General features: G+C 32.7%; 1 protein-coding gene across 1 annotated transcript in view; it reads left to right on the forward strand.

Moving 5' to 3' along the window:
- The window catches only part of LOC106054268 (WD repeat-containing protein 90-like), a 29,100-nt gene extending 15,803 nt beyond the window's left edge, over nt 1-13,297 (forward strand). Inside the window, exons 29-43 of the mRNA XM_056020564.1 lie at nt 89-191; nt 314-388; nt 1,327-1,373; nt 1,487-1,643; nt 1,810-2,051; nt 2,382-2,523; nt 3,428-3,624; nt 4,409-4,498; nt 6,403-6,522; nt 6,957-7,131; nt 7,531-7,661; nt 8,325-8,492; nt 9,512-9,634; nt 9,803-9,887; nt 11,547-13,297. Of these exons, the coding sequence (XP_055876539.1) occupies nt 89-191; nt 314-388; nt 1,327-1,373; nt 1,487-1,643; nt 1,810-2,051; nt 2,382-2,523; nt 3,428-3,624; nt 4,409-4,498; nt 6,403-6,522; nt 6,957-7,131; nt 7,531-7,661; nt 8,325-8,492; nt 9,512-9,634; nt 9,803-9,887; nt 11,547-11,701 (2,010 nt within the window). The 3' untranslated portion in view covers nt 11,702-13,297. The remainder of the gene's footprint in view (nt 1-88; nt 192-313; nt 389-1,326; nt 1,374-1,486; nt 1,644-1,809; nt 2,052-2,381; nt 2,524-3,427; nt 3,625-4,408; nt 4,499-6,402; nt 6,523-6,956; nt 7,132-7,530; nt 7,662-8,324; nt 8,493-9,511; nt 9,635-9,802; nt 9,888-11,546) is intronic.
- The last annotated feature ends 2,032 nt before the right edge of the window (nt 13,298-15,329 follow it).

A 15,329-nucleotide genomic window follows, 5' to 3' on the forward strand; every position in this document is an offset into this window, starting at 1 on the left:
ATAGGAAAATCTCCATCCCTTTTAATCAGTTTTTAGATATTATAAACATAACTAGTCTTGTAAATGTTTTGCTTTCATCTCATGTCAGAAAAGGTATGCAGCTCCCCCTGACCAAGCAGGATTGAAGCTAAGCTCAGTAATTGGTTATAACAGTAATGGCAGGAACAACATGGTGTGGCATCCAAATACAGGTTTGTTGTTGGCAGCTTGATTATCCTCAGGCTAATATTTTCTTCATAGAGAATGTTATAATATTAATGTTTCTAACCTTACCATATGTCTTTAAAAAAAATCTTGGTTTATGTATTTACAGGACTATTTGCGTATACTTCTGGGTGCATAATCATAATAGAAGATCTTAATACAGGAGAACAGAAGCACCTGATTGGTAATTTGTAACCATTTTAGTTTTGACTAGAAATTGTTTTTTTAAATCTATTTGTTCTATGCTATGACTTTCTGTTAATGATAATAAAAAAAAAAAGAAAAGTTGCCCTTTCAGACCTTGTGGTTATAGAGCAGATAATGTAAACAGTTATTTGTTTCTATGGTCGACAGTTTATGTGTTCAGTCTTTCCCCAACTAATTTCAAGGTTCCCATTAGAGTTGGGTGGAGTTAAAGTTGTCCTTAAAATCCTGAAGTTCAAAATCCCAATCTTCACAGAGATTCAAACCCCCCAGACACCTTGGTTCATTTAGCCAACAGGTCACCTCTATATGGTAACTTAATAGGTAATTACAAAGACATTTAGAAATGATGGTCAACTATAGCCCCTGTATCAGTTTTCACAAAAATTGTCTTCAAGCTGCTGTGCCATTCTTAAACTAATTGGACAGGAGCTTCATACAGCAGGGGAAAGAATTCATTGCAGATTTTGTTTTTGAACCCTTTTTTTTTCAAAGACAGATATAAATTAATTCAGATGTATTTTACTCTTACTGGAATAGAGGTGAACTGACTTTCAAAACAGCTGAAACATTACCTTCACCTATCCCTTAGTCTGTTGGGGTACCACACAAGTTTTGTTTAAAAACCCAAAAATAATCAATATACAGTCCACAATAAGTTAAGGTGACAAAAATAAAAATTAAGTTGACCAATTAAACTGACAGATTTTAAAAGAAAACAGTTTTATCTGACATGTTACAAAATGTTGGGTCACAACTGGATCTTTAAATTATTTATTGTGCTTAATATGAATCAATTAGAAAATTAACCAATTAGTTAATTAATTATTATTATTTAGTTTGATATTGAAAAAGAAATAACTTCTACATTATATATTATTATTTGTATCTTTTGCTTGTTGACCTGTATTTTTCCAGGCCACACTGAAGAAGTGTCCTGCCTAGCACTTCGTCATGATAGCTCTGTGAGTCTTGAGTCCTTGACCTATTTTTATATTATTGTTACATTCTGATTAAGCATTAAGAATTAAATAGTATGGAGTTTACTTTCATGAAAACAAATATATCTTCTGTGCAGCATTTGGTATCAGCCAGTTCATCCTTTAGGGACACGCCCTGTCAGATGTGTATATGGGATACCAAGTCACAGACCTGTATAAAGACACTCCTGCATCACACATTCGGCATTCAAAGTATGGCTTTTTCTCAGGATGACCGTTATCTCATTTCAATAGGTAACTCAGATTTTATTAAACTGAAAAGACTAAATCTCTAATTAACAGATTTGGATAAAAAGTTAACATACCATTTTCAATACCAAAGATTTTTAAAATACAGTTTCTAAGTGTTTCTTGCATGTCCAAAGTGTTGTCTTAAATGTAAGTTGTATGTTCTTGGTAGGTGACTTCAGAGAAAGTAATGTTGTTGTCTGGAGTACCAGTAACTATCAAATGGTGGCCAGTAGCCCAACAGATTCAGCAATGCACTCAGTCAAATGGGACCCATTCTCTGTCAATGAGTTTGTCACAGTTGGAGACAATGCAACAGTTTTGTTCTGGATGCTGGATGAGACAACAGCTGATGTTTACCTCAATGTCCATGAAGCTGAGTTACCTGAAGATTTGCAATTGTCCAACAGTCAGGTATTGCTAGGATACAAATATAATGTGGTCCAAATGCTTAATGTATGTCATATAATAAAACAGATGCCAATAAGATAACTTATAGATGCATATAATTTTAAATAGTATGAATTATTTAGGCTTTTTTTTCTACTTACATTTTGATTAAAAAACATTGTCTTAGAGAAATAGGATCAAGTAAGTAATACAGAAATATTGTTATAGTTCAAAACAATTTTTTAACACAGTGATCTTTTTAGGAATGGGAAGAGTCTTGAAAATAACTTCAATATTCTGAGTGCAATGCAGAAAAAAAAATGGAACCCAAAAAAAAAATGTTTTGTTTTCCAGGGTAAATCCTTAGTGTTCACATCTCTTGCCTATGCTGGTGACAGTACAGTTTACATTGGGACAAATTTGGGTCGAGTCACAGCTTGGGACACAAGGCAGAACACTTGCTTCATGCACTGGGAGGCAGATACAGCTGAGATAAGTAGGTCATTGATAGAAATGTTTGGGGACATTTAGTGTCTTTCTTGCTACCTGATTTGCTGATTTTTTATGTGTTATCTCATTTATATTTGTAAACAATTCTTAAAAATAAATTTCTAATTGAATTTTGTGGAAAACTTTTTTGTGGACAAAATTTTCTTAACATTATTAAGACTTGTCCTTTCCCACTCTTTGTCAGAGAATAAGAATTATTTTAGTAATCTTCAAACATTTCATCTTCCTACCTCTTCCTTGACTACTGTAGATGGTTATGGTCCTTGACCTCTTTCAGTTCTCTTTGTCTTTCTTGTCTACTTATATCAAAATGCAGGAATCTGTACAGAACAAACAAAAAAACAAGTACTTTAAATTCATTTCAAAAAATAAGTTCAAGTCTATTTGGGTGATTTTTTTTTATTTGGCTTTTTAACCAGTAGCTATTAAATTGATATTTGCTACTCCAAATTATTAATTATTGTTAATGTCTTTATTTCCTTAGAAATAAATAATTAGAATATCCTACTTTTTACTATATTTTATAGCTTCAAAGCAAGTGATGGTTGGTTTAGGAACTTTTTTTTTTAATACATTAAAACTGAATTGATCAGTATGTGAGATTTATGTTTTTCACGCTTGTAAATTTCATAATTTTGATTTAATAATTGTGTTGTATTATAACCTTGTTATGATTTTACAGTAACATTTTGGCAGCTGTGCCTTGAATAACTTTATTTTATGATCTGATTTTTTAAAAATAATTCTTATCTCTATGAAGCACACACATTCTACAACTCTCTGTTAGCTCTTGCTATTAGATGTTTAATGCTATGAAAGAGAAAATAATATACTTATTGTTGGTACTCTTCAAAAAAAAAAAGGTAATAATTCTGTTGACTTATTTTCAGCTAGAATTGTGTCTCGTTATAACCAACTGATGACAGCCTCATACAGTAAATGTATCAGAATCTGGTCTGTGGGCAGAGTCAGTGAGATGAAAATGACCAAGTCACTAGAGAAAGCTTCACTGGGTTTGACCATGGAGGATGAAATGACATTAGATGACCCAATCACATGTGCTGAATTTGATGACACTCTGGAAATGGTTGGTTCATTTGTGAAATGTCTTGTATTTTTAACTTGCTGCTAACTTAATGACAGGTCTGTTTAACAACAACTCTAAGTTATGACAGACATTCACAAATAACTATTAATTCCAGTATAGGACAGAATTTCAAATATTTGACAGATGGCTGAGCGATATTTAAAAAAATTTTGTTTTTTGTCGTGTGGACCAATGTCAGCACAATGGTGTGTTGTGTACAATAAGTTTGGCTGAGACAGCTCATCTCTGCAATGTAATCACTCTTTCTCACACCATACTTTATTCTTTATATATAACTTAGGAAAAATACTATGTAATTTCAAGTGTATACAGTACTGTATCAAAAGAAAAAAAGGTACTACATACTCTACTATTAAAAAATGATTAATACCTAACTTAAATCTAGGTTCACACTTAATGATAAAACATGCTTAACGAGAGACTTTCTGGTCCCTAACTCTGTCGTTAAGTGAGACTCACTGTATTTTGGAAGATAATTTTAGCCAAACCATCTCAGCTTTCTTCACTTCACAGTGTTGGAGAGCTCAACTAATTAGCCTGGCTATGTTTAAACTGGTATCAACTCATTGTTAAATTGTCTTTCATATTCACCCTCAAGCCTGTACTGGCCCTAGATTGTTCAACTTTTGAAAGCATATTTTAGTTTTCTTGAAGTGGTATCCAGTAAAGTAATTGAACATAATAACAAAATACATTAAAATATGATTTCTACAAGTATATTGTTAATAATTTCATTATTTAACTTTATTACAAAATACTTCAGGGCATTGTTGGAACATCTTCTGGAACATTATGGTACATCAACTGGACAGAGAGGACTTCCATCATTTTAGTCTCAGGACATAAAAATAAGGTACATCATTGAAATAAAGTACAATATTGCTATAGTTAAGACCTAATTATTGTGTTTTAGAAATTTGTTGTAATTTAGACAGAAATTAGTTTATTGTTTTTTTTTTAGACCTAGATATTTATTTTTTATCATATTACAGATGTGACAAATGTAGTAGTGTGTGTTTATTTGGTGTCTAGGTTGTATTTTAATGTTTTGCATTTTCACACCAAACTTTTATATAAATACAGGCACAATACAGGCAGTCACAGATGTGATTATGTAAAATTTTACAAATAAATATTGAATAAAGAATGGGTGTTATTATTATTATTAGGCCAGTGAAGCCCAATATAGGTCCACAAGGCCAAACCCGGCCAGTGATGTGTTGCTATCAGGCCCAACGAAACATAGGCGCAGGGTGTTGAGATGGGCATATTTTTTTAAATATAACTTAATAATGATTAATACACAAAATGTACTTTAAAAAAAATTATCTTACAGTTTAATTTTAATACCGGTACATTTAAATTTTTAAATATTAAAACTTTTTTTCCTTTTAATTGTCCCTAAGGGCCCCTTCGTGTCATGCTTGCTACGCCATGGGCGAATCACTGAAGTGCTCACATTTAAGAAATTTTAAGTCAATTTTCAACGCCTTATGTGAAAAAATGTGCTTGATATAAGAAATGTGAAGAATGCAGTTAAAGTCGTCAACCTTTCCCAATTACAACAGTAGTGGAAGATATGATAGAAAGTCTCCTTTTTAAAAACTAAGAGATAATTATCATGCTTCTGTGGGTTTTCTATGCAGCCCACAACATAAATGTCGGACATTTATTTGGCCCAACTGCAGAATATGGCTGGGCATCACTGCAATAGGCCAATATCTATAAAAGACTGGCATATGTATTAGTCATCATGGATGTGCTATTTTTAAAGGTTGTATCTATTGTCTTGAGGCTTAACTTAGTGCTTCTGGTAGGTGTGTAACTTAACTCGTCAGGGTAAGTGATGCACTATTGGCTCTCAGTTGGTCAGGTTTCTTCCTTGTAGAGGGATGAGGCTGGCACATGCAAGATTGTATGACATGATGATGTTTTAAGCAGTAGCAAGTGTTTGCAAAAGGCAAGTTCAAGTAAGATGCTAGGAAGATACCTAGGAATACATGCGCCAATAATCTGAAGAGGGTTGGTTGAAAGATGAATAAATGAATGATAGATCAAACCCTGCTTAAAGTAAAAGTCAAGATGGCAGGAGGGAGAGGGGCATATACAGGATGGTAGAGCTGGGTAGTTGAAATATCTAGATATTTTTAGGACAAACAGATAGTAGTCCCTTTATTCAGAGAAAGAGGAATCAGAGCTGTAAACCAGGGAAAAACATACTTTTAGGTGACTTACGAGAGTGAGCTATCAGGAAGATATGTTACTTCTCTGACCTGGGAAAAGACTACTTGACGTCAATAGAGAAATGGAAGATAAGATTGCTGATGGGTAAAGCTAGTACCTTGCACCTCCCCTACCACTCCTTTGTCTACTAAAGGTGCATTGCACATGGTAAAGTAAAGTAGTACTAATTTTTAAAATGCTGTTGACATTGAGTGACTTTAATGTAAGATTGACATCTGTCTCAACAGGTTTCTTGTACAAGTAAATTGTACAATTTCCTTTTTAAGCTAGAAATAAATGTAAATGAATCTGTAAAGAAAAAAGGTTTGTTTTATAAGCAAATTATCTACCTATCTATATCAATATCTTTCTTCCCTATGCCATTAGAGCATAAAGTGGGTCTCCTGAATCAGCCATAATTAGATTAACACATGGATGCGAGTAGAATGTAATAAATCTTAATTGAAGAAGTGTCTGCAGAAACTCTAAGCTATAGATAGTACTGGAATTTTTCTTATGTTTTGTGTTTTCCAGATCAACAGTGTAATCTTTGTCCCCAATAACCTGATGGTGTCAGGAGGGGATGACGGCAGTGTCAGAGTGTGGTCCTTGAAGAACAGAGAGCAGGTTCTACAATTTAAAGTCATGAATCAGGTTAGAAATGAAGTATATAAGTGTTTCTCAATAGTTTTAAGAAAGAGATACAAGCCTAGTTGACAATAGACTTTTTTCTTAATAGTTTTTAGTAATGCATGCACCTTTGACCTAGTTAACAACCAAACTCTTCCCAAATAGTGTCCATTATGGCTTGTGGACTAAGTCTGTCTGACAACCATTCCACCCCTTGACTCCATTGGCTTTGCTAAAATTTGAAATCTTTAAAGAGTGAATGTGATTTTTTGATGTTCTCAGATCTATGGATTCTTCCAAAACTAACATCAGCAAGACTCATGTGTTACTGTTGTTGTTTTTTTATTTTTATTTTACCTTATGACCAATAAATGGCTATATTTTTTTTAATCTGCCTCTATCATATTTCCTTTCTGGAGGTCTTTAAAATTGTCTGTTTCACTTTTCTTATTTTTTAGTCCTCTACTTGTCTGGCTTCTGGGCCAGCTGACCAGAAACAGAATGTCATCCCTTTAGTGCTCAGTGGCTACAGCGATGGCACTATTCGCATTTTTGATGTCAACAAAGCAGAAATGGTGCTAAAAATGCACCCACATGCTGTGACAGTCACTGCTATAGCTTTCTCATCTGATGGTAACTATAGTTTGTGTTTTTGTTTTTTATTAATTTTGTCAATTTTATTTTCTATCTAGTTATTTAGCATGGTCTTCAATTCAGAGGATTAAGGATGAGTTTAGCATTTCACATGACCATGCAAACCCAGCTGCAACCTGCATATTTAGCTACAGCTTTTTTTACCTTGGCATGGGGGAGGGTTCAGGTGAAATAAACAATATATCAACAATTTCAGCTTACTTAGTGAACCACATGTATCAGCTAATTGAATACATAGATATATAGGAATCTAATCATTTTTCTTTTCATAATTTATCTGATATTTGAATATATATGTTAAAGCCATTTGATTGTTTGACCTCTCTTTACTAATATTTATTAAAGCATAAAGTATTTTATGTTTTGCATATCTCTCAGGCCTTATGATCTTATCTGGTAGCAGTGATGGCCTGCTAGCTGTCAGCAGTCCCACATCAGGTATCACTGTAACAATTATCAATGATCACAGAGGTGCTGCCATATCCAACATTGATGTCATATTGGCTAAGGTTAGATTCTTCCACTTGTCATACTGTGTGCCTAACAATATACAAGTATTATAATTCTTCAAACACTTAGTGCAAAAGTTTTCGAATGAGTAAGTTCTCATCTTATCAATACATCAATCAGAGAAATGTCAGCATAAAGGGACAAACTAATTAGCAGTAATACAGGGAAAACTGTCATATTTTTTTAATTATTATTTTTGTGCAGTGATGGTTTTATTTATAGCTTTTTTTTTATTAGCTATGTACTATTACAAATTGAAACTATTTTGGTTTATTATTGTGTTGTCAATTAACAAACAATTTTTTGTGACCTTCTATTGAAAAAGCCAATATGTGTCCATCTATTATATTTAGATCTTAAAACATAATTTAACTAGATTCTCACTGCCTTTTCTCAAAATTGGCTATTGAAAATTCAACATCTTTAGTGTCATCTTACTATTAATAAGTGCAAAGGCTATTTATGGATCTTCAAATTTATACACACAGACACATTTTTATAGAGATATACAAAAAGAATAAATAAATTAGATCATGTTTTTATATATATAACGTTGATGTTATACTGAATGGAGGTATAACTTTTAGAACAGAATGTTATATCATTCATTACAAATAAGGAATCATGTTATCATTTTCCAATCTCTATGTGACCATCACCAGGACTTGGATTTCCCTTCCCCTTCATTATGGTTGGCTAGTAGTCTAGACAGACGGGTGAGTGTATGGTCAGCTGACTGGGACAAGGATGTGTGTGAGTTGGTTGACTGGCTCACTTTTCCTGCCCCTGCTGTCATGCCAGATGGCTCCAGAATTAACAGACATGACCAGGTAAAGTGAACAATTACAATGGCTAGGAATCAGAAACATTTGCTTCTTTGTGTTTATTTTTCTATAGGCTCATAAAAAGTACTATTTCTATTAGAGATCATATACCAAAGACCTGATCTAATCAAACAGTGCATAGGTTTTTGGATAGAAAGAATAAAAATTACCAAAAATCAATATTGGATTAATGCCAGTATTATAGTAGGATGGCAGTTGCGCCCAAAAGTCATTTTCACGTCATATATCTAATACACTAATTGGCCAATATTGACGCTTGGAAACATAGTGGCCAAGTGGTGAAGTGCTTGGCTTCTAAACCAAGGGGTCCCATGTTCAAATCTCTGTGAAGACTGGGATTTTAAAAATTTCTGCACTTTCAGGGTAAACCCCCCCCCCCCCCCCCCCCCTGAGTCAACCCAACTATTATGGCTACCTGACTTTTGTCAGAGAAAGTCAATGGGGTCAATGACACCCTCGTTAACTCTCTGTTATAGAAATATATAACCTTAATATCATATACCCAATAGATCCCATGCTCTGAAAGGGAAAATTTACTTTATTTATTTATTTATTTATTTTTTTCTATTTTCATTTAATTTTTTTAATTTTATTTTAAAAATAATTGCCTTGTCTGTATTTCTTTCTTGGGTACAATAACTGGTTAATAATTAAATGAACTAGCATGGGTTGTGATTTTAAAAAATGCCCCATCAAGTATAACATGTGAGCACTTCCTAATCCATAATAGTTTTTATTTCTAAACAAAGGAAAAAATATTAAAAATGAAAACCACTAAAAATGTACATCATTTGGGGTGAGTGACAATGAGAAAAAAAAAAAAGCTAATATTAACGCTTGTCTGAAAGTAACACAAGCTACTGTAGGAAATTATTGCTCTTCATATCATTATCAGTGACATAAACCAATTGTTTTCTGACAAGATTTTATGATCTAAAAGTTTTGTTTCAACATATTTTTTCTTGGCACAATTGTTAAGTCTCTGTATTTGTGTTGTGTTTCAGGCCCATTACAATCTACTCCCACCAACCATTGCCAAATTTTCTCCTGATGAACCAGACATAATAGTGTATGCCAGTTATGGCATGGAAAAATCACTTCTCTTCTACAGTTTGACTCACAAAAAAGTAAGTTGTTCAATTACTTTTTTACTTAATTTTTTTTTTAATGGAAAAATGGGTTTGGAATTGTACGTGTATTTAGATTTCATCTTTCTTTATTATTTTTTTGTTCTTTTAATGTTTTTAGTAAATTTTGTTAGTTAATGTTTTTTTTTCTTTTTTTTTTATGGATAGATTATGCGTACAATGAAACTTACTCATTGGGCTTCAAGTTTGGCTATATCTCCAGATTCATCACTAATAGCTGTTGGAGTCTCTGGTATTAATTTTTTTCTCGTTAGCTTGCCTTTAGTAAATCCATTAATCACATGATAGAAGGATTAAATTGTTTCTTATTAATAGCTTATAAGGCACTTATTGCTCTATGTAATGAGCCATGAATATTTTGTCACTTAGAGTGGGCAACAAGCCCTAATTAAGTTTTGACCACAATAACATTTATGGCCAACAGTGTTAGGACATTGCTTGGCCATCAGAATGATCTATTTTTCTGGTACCCAATGTTATAGCACGACTTTTTTGGAAATAATTTATAATAAACATGTTTATAATAAACATGTTGTTTTAACACCTCCTATGAAAACATTTTACTAATTTTGACTTTTTTATAAATGCATAATACAAACTTATGATGTCTGCTTGATTTGATTGCGTGGCAATTGCTTAGGACTGATTGGTATAGTTCTTTTTAAATACAAAATAAAATGAACTAATAAAATGGGGCTTAAAGATTTTGCATAAAAATGTCCTGCTGCTAAATGTCTGTGCCACCAACACAAACACCAAGCCAAAACTGTTTTGCCAAAACGTCCTGTTTCAATATTTTTTAACTGTTTTTTTGGTTCCCGGTCACTTCATCCCCGGTCACTTCATCACTGGTCACTTCATCCCCTGGTCACTTCTTCCCCGGTCATTTCATCCCCTGATATTTTCATTATCTGATCATTTTTATCTAACAAATTGTAATTTTAAAAATCATGAAATGAGCAATATTTAATGTATTAATTTTTTATTTAAATGACAAAATTGTAACACGTTAATTTTTAAAAAGGAATTAAAGCAAAACATATACAGGCGACATGATATCACGAGGATGGGTGAACTCCGCCTTTATTAGAAAAAAATAAAACCTTATTTCAAGGCTAAAAATGACGCGCCCATTTTCAAGAAAGAGCGATTGAAAAATAAAATAAAGTGAAACATGGTTGTACTTTCACCACACCTTGGCCTTTGATGATAAGTTATCAGCGGCACGGTCATAATTATTGTAATTGCACTCCTATCTCTCAAAAGATTTCCTGTACTTGCACCACACCTTGGCCTTTGATGATAAGTTATCAGCGGCATGATCATAATTATTCTAATCGCACTTCTATCTCTCAAATGATTTTTTACTACTTCCACCAAACCTTGGCCTTCGATCTGGATAATATTATGATAATACAACCCCCACATCCAATAGAAGCGCTATAGCTAAGTACACACCCAGATTTACAATATAATATAAGATTTCTCATTAAGAAAACAAAGTGGAAGAGGAAACACTATAAACGCATTAGTAACAAGTCATAAAATGTCAAAAAGCATTCTACATAATCATATTTATATATAAAATATTTAATTGGGGATGAAGTTACCAGGGGATGAGGTGACCAGGAGATGAAGTGACCAGGGATGAAATGACCGGTCACCGTTTTTTTCTCCTCAGCTATTCAAAAATATCCTTCAAATTTGGCTGAGTAGGTGCATAACTTCAATATTGACCACATACTACAACTGAAACAGAAACAAAATGAATCCACATATCATAGTTTTATTTACCATGAACAACTTATTACAAACCAGTAATTGAATAATAGTTTGTAACAATGTACATTTCCTGTTTCACTGGACTCACTTTCCCTGCTTATTTCCTCAGAACGCTTGCTTAAATTGCTGGACTACAATGAAGGCAGCTTTCAAGATTTCACCAATCACACTGACTGTGTCAGTCTGGTTCAGTTCTCTCCTAAAGGAACTGTATTGGTGACAGTGTCTCACAATGAGCTGTTTGTCTGGGATGTCACCTTCTAATAGCAGCCTAGAACATGTCTCCACAACATATTAGACACGCTTTTGCACTATGTAGCAAAATTGAAATAGTCTTTTGATTTCTTGAAATTTTAGATGTAATAGGTTATTATTTTATTTTTGAAATTGTATTTATTCATGTATATTTTGTACATAAATCCTACAGAAAATTTGATTGAAACAGTGAAGTTGTCGACATTAGTCTGATGTTGTTTTTTTTGTACATCTAAGTGCCTCACACAAAATGTTTTAATGTATTCAGCTGTTCAACACTTAAAAATGCTCAAAATATTTTTTATTGCAGCAGATCTAATATTGACCTGTAAAAGAATAGTATTAGTTAATTGATGAGTGTTATTCCAAAACTCAACTCTGTACCTTTACACTAAAGGGAGAAAATACTTGAAAACATCATTGGCATACATATAATATCATTGATGAAATTTAAACATTTTCTTTTTTTTTGATAGATCTAACTGAATCATTTTTAAATTGTCACTGTCCATTGCTTTCAAATTTTCTAAAACTCTTTTTATAAAATCTCTATTGGTGATTGAAAGTTGAGCTTCAAAAGTGAATCCAATTTTTTTTAAAATTACTTTATAGGTTCTTATGATAATAAAATAATGGTGGCTTTGTTCAAATCAGTACTGTTTAATGTGGATAGAGTTTGTATTTATTTTCTATTTAGATATTGACATCTTTCTAGAAGATAATGGCAATGTCTTTGATTCCAAAAATTAAGGATGAGCGCAGTGTTTCATTACCTACATTGAGGCACCATGCAAGATTCGTTGACAGTCTTTCTCCATTCCTCTCTGTCTTTTGCCTTAGAACTTCTTTCAATGGCAGGCCTGTCCATTCTTTTTTATGTTGTCCTCCAATAGTTTTATATGAATACGCAAACCCAGTAGCAACCTGCATATTTTTCCCCATCTCGTGCAGACAAAGCTTTGTCTGCCGGCAGTTTAATTTTTTTTCCAGAAAATACACAATTCATTATTTGCCTTTGATATTAAATATAATTCAATGTGAGAGTCAAACCTGCAGTAAAAATTTCTAAAATTTTTCAATTACTTTTTTTTTTCATTCAACCAGTCTATTGTAATTCATTTTTTCATAGACTAAGGTAGAATCAGGCCCTTTCTGACAACTTATCATTTATTCACCAGGATTTGACCTCAAGACCCATCAGTTTGGAAGCTTTACAACCTCATCCATTACCCTTTATAAAATCTGGGATTTGATTTCTAAACTTTGTTACTTATAGTAAAGATTTTAATTTACAGTAGTGTAAAAATAAACTGAAATGAGTTTTGGAATACATTCAAGGACAAAAACTGACCTTGACCTGTATGTAGCAATATGAGATTTATCTATCTGAATGTCTGACACATATTTGTTTAAGCACAAGATAGTCCAATATGATACATTTATAGATTTATATTTAGAAAATCAGGAATGACTGACCAACTGGGAACATCAAATTAAACTAGAAATACTGCTTTTTATTTGATGTCAAAGATTTTTTTAATTCTGGTTCTATTTAATGTAAATAACACTGTCAATAAATTATTTATTAGTTTCTCTTTCATTTCATTACCATTGTTCTTTTTTTTTATTTCAGAGATTTTCACATTTAAAAAAAAAATATAGTTTGTATTACATGAATGTGTGTGAAACCAAATCATCAGGAAATGTCATGCAATGTAATCAAAATTTATGGACATGCCATTTTAACCTATTGTTTTAAATCAAGCATATTGCACACGGAATCCTACGTTTTAGCTTAAAGCTAAGCTTTAAGACATCTTTTACTAAAGTGGTTTACCTAAATAAAGATTATTAAAATATAATAGTATTTAATAAAATACTCTAAAAGACACAAAGATAAAGGCACATTCCTCGTCCCATATGCTAGGACAAATTTGTACAAATACTCCTTCCCTAGTGCTATTAGAGCTTGGAATGGGTTGCCTGAGCTAGCAGAATTTAAGTCATTGGTTAATATGCATGACTAAATGCATGACGCGTAGGACATCATCTTCTCAATCATCTTCTTTTTTGAAGTAACGTCTGTATTATACAAGAAGATAAGCTTTATGATTATGGCAATAATCTTTTAATAGATTGAGGCTAGAGTGACTTTACTTTGACTTATAAGTATAAGATGTACCTTCATATCCAAACCTTCTGCTGCCAGAAGTACATACATCAGAGCAAAGTGGCCTTCAATATATAAATGACTTCATAAAATGCATATACAAGATTTTTTTCGAAATTCACCCTCAAAGATAGATATTCTCAACTAAGTGAACTAACCAACTAGACAGACATGAAGAAAATTTTAATTTTTTTAAATCAGATGTATGGCCTTCAGTTGTGAATCGACTATGTATAATGTCATGGAAATGAGATAAATGCATGGAAACAAGGTCCTCCACGCAGCTAATGTATCCAAAGGAATGGAAAGTGCCAATACAGTTTGAGATCAGCGGCATCACAGGCTCTGCCAAGGTGTAGCACTGTGTGCTGCTAACTATATTTTTCAGCATTGTTGATCCTACTACACTGTCATTAGTGTTTAGACTATCTTACAGCAAAAGAGCCAAGTAAAACAATACTAAATTATTCTAAGAGCCATTTTTTTAAAACTATAAAGCTTTGGTTTCGTTTAGACATTTTATGAAAATAATTAGGATCAAAAGTACAATCTTGAGCTTGAAGCTAATGGTATATTAAATAAAATTTGGTATTAAGTGCAATCTTAAAAAAACAACTGCTAATTAATGTCAAAAATGGCCTGGCATTTCCTTGAAAAGTAGAGTAAGTTGGTTTAAATTCTTGGAATGATTCCAATTTCTCATTGATAGGCAGATTTTTTTTACTCTTGATAAACTTCATGCTTGAAAATGATTGTTCTCATGAATATGTTGACCTAAATAAGGAAAGTAAACACTTCTTTGATCATTGGAGTTAGGAATACTATTTCAAATGTTAACAATCAACATTTCTCAACAGATCTTTCAAAGAATACTTGACTCACATTATTTCTCTCGAATAGCTCTAAAAAGTCAAAAGATTTATTTCAGTTACCGTGGCATTCAGAGGTTTAAACAAAAGCTAACAGCCTTTTTCTGTTTCTAAAGTATTTGAACTTACTGTGAGACAGATTGCTGATGGCTTGCTAACACAACTAACCCAAAAATTACCATGCTGTCATAACACCAGACTAACCCAAAATTACCATGCTGTCATAGCATTTTGTACCTATGCTTTGTCAAAATGCTACCAGCCAAAAAAGTATTTTAACTTCAAATAGAACATTTTTTGGCACACAGCAATTATATATATAAAGAATGATACACGTTTGCAACTGACTATATATGCTCTCTGCCTCTTTTTCTGAAGGCTTGTTACAAGGAAAGTTAATAATTAATATTCCATGCCTGTACTTAACATTTTGTGTAAGATCTACAGTCAAAGAGATGCATACAACTCATGATTAGCAGACCACTCTCTTACAGCATGATTCCAGAAGCTCAGGGAGAGCAACCCATTTTGTCACATCACTCAATCCTGGGTTGTCTTCAATATGTTGCACTCAGAGTAGGTGAAGGTGCAATAGTTG

The sequence above is a fragment of the Biomphalaria glabrata genome, chromosome 2 (genome assembly GCF_947242115.1).
Source record: "Biomphalaria glabrata chromosome 2, xgBioGlab47.1, whole genome shotgun sequence".
In the NCBI taxonomy this organism is placed as follows: domain Eukaryota; kingdom Metazoa; phylum Mollusca; class Gastropoda; family Planorbidae; genus Biomphalaria; species Biomphalaria glabrata.